This window comes from Pinus tabuliformis, chromosome 5_1, assembly GCF_031772625.1.
Source record: "Pinus tabuliformis cultivar Carrire ecotype Pingquan chromosome 5_1, CPIR1, whole genome shotgun sequence".
Lineage (NCBI taxonomy): Eukaryota > Viridiplantae > Streptophyta > Pinopsida > Pinales > Pinaceae > Pinus > Pinus tabuliformis.
Window position 1 is genome coordinate 200,880,780 of NC_142305.1, and position 4,517 is coordinate 200,885,296.

Below are 4,517 nucleotides of genomic sequence, written 5' to 3' on the forward strand. Positions count from 1 at the left end.
ATGATGGTGGTGATGTCTTCTTGGGGGACGATAGGAAGCTAGAATCATTGGTCATGGAAAAGTAAAGTTGAATTTGCAAGGTGGAAGGGTTAGAACACTTCTGGGTGTTCTACATATTCCTGCATTGGCTAGAAATCTGATTTCTATAAGCAAGATGGATGATGCAGGTGTAAAGACAGTGTTCGAGAAAGATACCTGCAAGATGGTTCGGGGAGCACTGGTATTGATGTGGGGAGTTCGGATTGGAACTTTGTACAAGATGCAAGGTAGCACTGTTGTTGATGGGTGCAACAGTTCTATGGTTCCTAAAAGTGGAGCTGAAAATCTAGTGATCTCTGGAGAGAAGAACATGTTGTGGCATCAAATGCTTGGACATATTGGAGAGAAGGTCCTTCGAATACTTCATGGTAAAGGTATGGTAGAAGGTATGAGTAATAGCTCTCTGGATTTTGATTTCTATGAAAATTGTGTATACGGGAAGAAGAATCGTGTGAGTTTCCCCTCGGGTGGTAAGAGGGCAAAACAGATATTAGAGCTCATGCACAGTGATGTGTTTGGACCTGTGAAGGTTCCATCACTGGATAAGTCTATGTACTATGTATCATTTATAGATTACTTCTCAAGGAATACATGGATATATTTCCTTAAGAAGAAATCTGAAGTCTTTCACAGGTTTAAAGAATTTAAGGCTCTGGTGGAAAACCAGATAGAGAAGAAGATAAAGGTGCTGAGGACAGATAATGGTGGAGAGTTTTGTAGTAAGGAATTTGAAGAATTCTGTAAGAACTGTGGTATAGCACAGCAGAATACTACTCCATATACACCTCAGCAAAATGGAGTTGCAGAAAGAATGAACAAGACATTAATGGAAAGGGCAAGAATCATGCTCAGTGGTGTCGGGTTAGGACAGGAATTCTGGGCAGAGGCAGTGGAGACAACATGTTACCTGGTCAACAGATCACCTTCATTAGTGTTGGAGGATAAGACTCCACAAGAGGTATGGACTAGTAAGAAACCCTCTCTTTCACATCTGAGGATATTTGGATGTGATGCATATGTACATGTTCCAAAGGAGAAATGAACCAAGTTGGATAGTAAATCTGAAAAGTGAATCTTTATTGGGTATAAGGATGGTTTAAAGGGTTATAAGCTTTGGAACCTAGCAACAAGGAAGGTTATGTATGGCCAAGATGTGGTGTTCAGAGAGGTGAAAGATGTTATTAAACATGAAGTCCAACCAAAGGAACCTGAGAAGATAGAGTTTGAGCTAAAGGAGGAAGAATCAAACTCTACAGTAGAGGAGGAATTAGAAGATAAAGAGCCACAAAATCCGGGTGTAAGAAGATCAGTTCAGAAAGAAGGCAGCCAGAAAGTTATAGTCCATCTATTTTCTGTTCAAATTTTGCTTTAGCTATTACTAATTGTTGACACCTAATCCTCATGATTGGGTGAATATATGTAAATAGATAAATAAGTAATATGAACAGTCATCGAGAGATGAACTGAACAGTCTCCCTCTCATGTATATAATGAAGACCTACTTGATGGAATAATACATACGAATCATTTTTGCCTTGAGGAGTTACTGCTTGGCCTGACACGGTATCAGAGCTAACACATTTTTTTAGTTTCCCTCTTCTTTGTAACTCCCTCCTACATATTCTGCTTATATTCTGCCCATGTTCTGCAGGCTGACATCTCTGTCATATCCCTGCGAAATCTCATTCATTGTTTAATGTATTCATTGAAGTGCGTTAAGGAGTCGATTCGTTGCGTGTCCACTTCTTCTGCTAGGGTCACAAGAGCCTAGAGCTCCAATTCCATAATTGCAAGTTCATTCTTGTATTTGTTCAAAGATTTTTCCTTATCATGAAGCTGGCGTTTCAGGTGTTGATTGTGTTGATTAGCTTCACTAAACTTTCTAATAAGCTTCGCTCTAACATTATCTGCTCGCGTGGATTCCAACCCGGTACTATCAACTGGCTGTCCAAAATAACTTCTAGAGAAGTCTGATGAAGCTCCATTAGAATTATCAGTGTACTCTTCTGATAACTCCATAGCTTTCTCTTCGGAACCAACTGTGATAGCAAAGCTTCTTTGCAGAGATCTCCTTCCCGTATTCCTCCTTGTCTCCACCTTCAAAATCATCTGCGTCTTGGGCTGCAACTCTCCATCTCCATCCCGTATTCCTCCTCATGGTTATAATACCATTATCCATTTCTCTGACATTAGGGACTCGTTGGGGGTTTCGAATCTAATTACAAGTGTTCACTATCTCTGCGGTGTCTATAGAACCAACGACACATCAATGGAGGCTTGATTACTGGTGAAGATCGTAGTCTCTTTGCTTGACAGACAATATTTGAAGAAATGGAATTTCTCTCTTAAATTGAATCTGTTCTTAATGACCTGCATGTGGCCTCTTGAAGATCTCAACGTTGGGTTATAATCTTAATTGGGTTTTTCTTTTGAAGCCATTACATGTGTTGGTAAATTGACTATGCACTATCCAATTTTATGAGGACCAAATAGTGTTTTTAAATTAGATATCATTGTCGTGGCGGAAAAAGTCGTTTGTGCGGACACAACTAACCTCCCTAGGAGTCTAAACTCTCTAGCGACAAACAAGACAAAATGGAGTGATCTTTCTCTAAATATACCTTTTAAAACATGAAAACTACAAGTGTTTAGGCTTACCTTATTCCAAAATGCGGTTGTTGTAGTCCGTCCTTGCCGATCCGGATGAGCTCCTCCTTCAAGTCAATTCCTGCAACCACAAACAATCAAACAATTACCAAGCACTTGCATTTCATATAATAAAACATATATTCAACATGCAGACCAAGGAACACATGAAATAACTCATTAACACAAGCTATTGAGAAAAATAAACCAGTTTGTATTAATAACGAAACAAAGAAACTCTTACAACCTGGCCTTGGTGTTGTGCAAGTTCCTCCCAGGGTCCATCAAGGGTTTTCCTCTACTTTGACAAAGCTCACCCACTTCCAAGTAGAATCAAGCAAAGACAATCTCTCCTCACAAGGTTCTAAATGGGAGTCCTAATTCCTGCAGCATTTACCCAAAGAAAATGTATAGCTCCAACCTCTCCTCCCTCTGGCTCAATGTCTTTATTTATAGTGCTGTAAAGAGGTTATTCAGGTCCACCATCAATGGGATAATCCCCCTCTTTGGGTGGGATAGCTCCCTTATTGATGGGATAAGTTCCCCCTTAATAGAGATACATGAACCAACTGGAGGCGCATCCAAATCATCAAACCGACCTCTAGAAAGTTCTAGAAGTAACCACAAGTAACTTTTTTAAGATGAAACTCGCGCATTTTGCCTTTTACAGAAGGACGCACCTGTCCCTTAACATACAGAGCGTCCAAGGACGCACCTTTTGTGAACATGGTCAGCGTCCCCGCAGGTAAGGCTAGAGAGAACCTGCGACCCCAGAGATAAACATATTTTTTACAAGACTTTCTCTCTTCTTTGAGTTTGAGATGGATAACAGAGGCATAAGACTTGCCTAAGAGGGTAGCATGACTGTTGATTTGAGCCATACTAACTGTAAGTGGTCATGGTGACATTTTTTAGTGTAACAGATTGCCCCCTAAAGTGCGAAGCCTGGAATAGATTTAGGGTTTTGTAATTCTAGGAAGGGTGAAGCGCTTTATCATTTCAAGGATTGTCTTGTGGATGGCCTGGTTGGAACCTGCAATTTTCAACACAAAATACATGTATAAGATTATATCATCACTGAGGTAGGCATTCCCATACTCAGATTCAAAACTTTAACTAATGGACTAACTATTCTGATACAGGAATGATCTTGCAGTACATCATTTTTATAGACTTTTGTAGACACAGTATGGACGCAGCCATCTGTTTATGATTAGTCTACATAGATAATGAATACAAAACTCCTCGCAGCCTGGATGGTAGAAACTAGATCCAGGGTCTTCACTTCTACTTCCCGAATTGGTACGATTCTAGCCATGTGATTAAATGATTCGATGTCGAACATGTTAGAAACCACTTGATTACCAGTCGATGATGTAAACTGTTAACAAGCGTGAGAGAAACCACCAGTAATGTCAATGGTTCTCAAAGTACCAAGCACAACCCGTGAAATGTGAATAGATGTTTTGATGTCGAACACTTCACGGAATCCTTTGATCGAAAGTCAATGATGTAAACTGACGTCAAAGGCGAGAAACCTGCCATTGATGCATGCAGACTTCAAGGTGCTGTCGATTCCTAAGTCATCTTTCTAGATAATGTGTCGATGTCGATAGAAAGCGACCCGTTGCAGGCAAGCCCACAACACGAAATCATTGTTCAAGTTGAAGAAATGTTGCTGTAAGGACTGACTCAGGGATGGTCAAATGGATGACAAGTATTTTGCAGATGAAAGTTTTTGCTTGCAGACCTCTTGAACACATAACGACACGACAGATGGCTTGGTGACGAATAACTCAAAGTTAATCCCCGAAACCCGGTTAAAGACTTTC

The 4,517-nt window shown here is 40.3% G+C and overlaps 1 protein-coding gene across 1 annotated transcript; it reads right to left on the reverse strand.

Annotated features, from left to right (window-relative positions):
* Positions 1-1,806: 1,806 nt before the first annotated feature.
* LOC149164091 (protein PTST, chloroplastic-like) lies at positions 1,807-2,148 on the reverse strand. The gene has a single exon (XM_089429367.1). The coding sequence runs from the start codon at positions 2,146-2,148 to the stop codon at positions 1,807-1,809; it is 342 nt and encodes a 113-aa protein (XP_089285493.1).
* Positions 2,149-4,517: the final 2,369 nt, after the last annotated feature.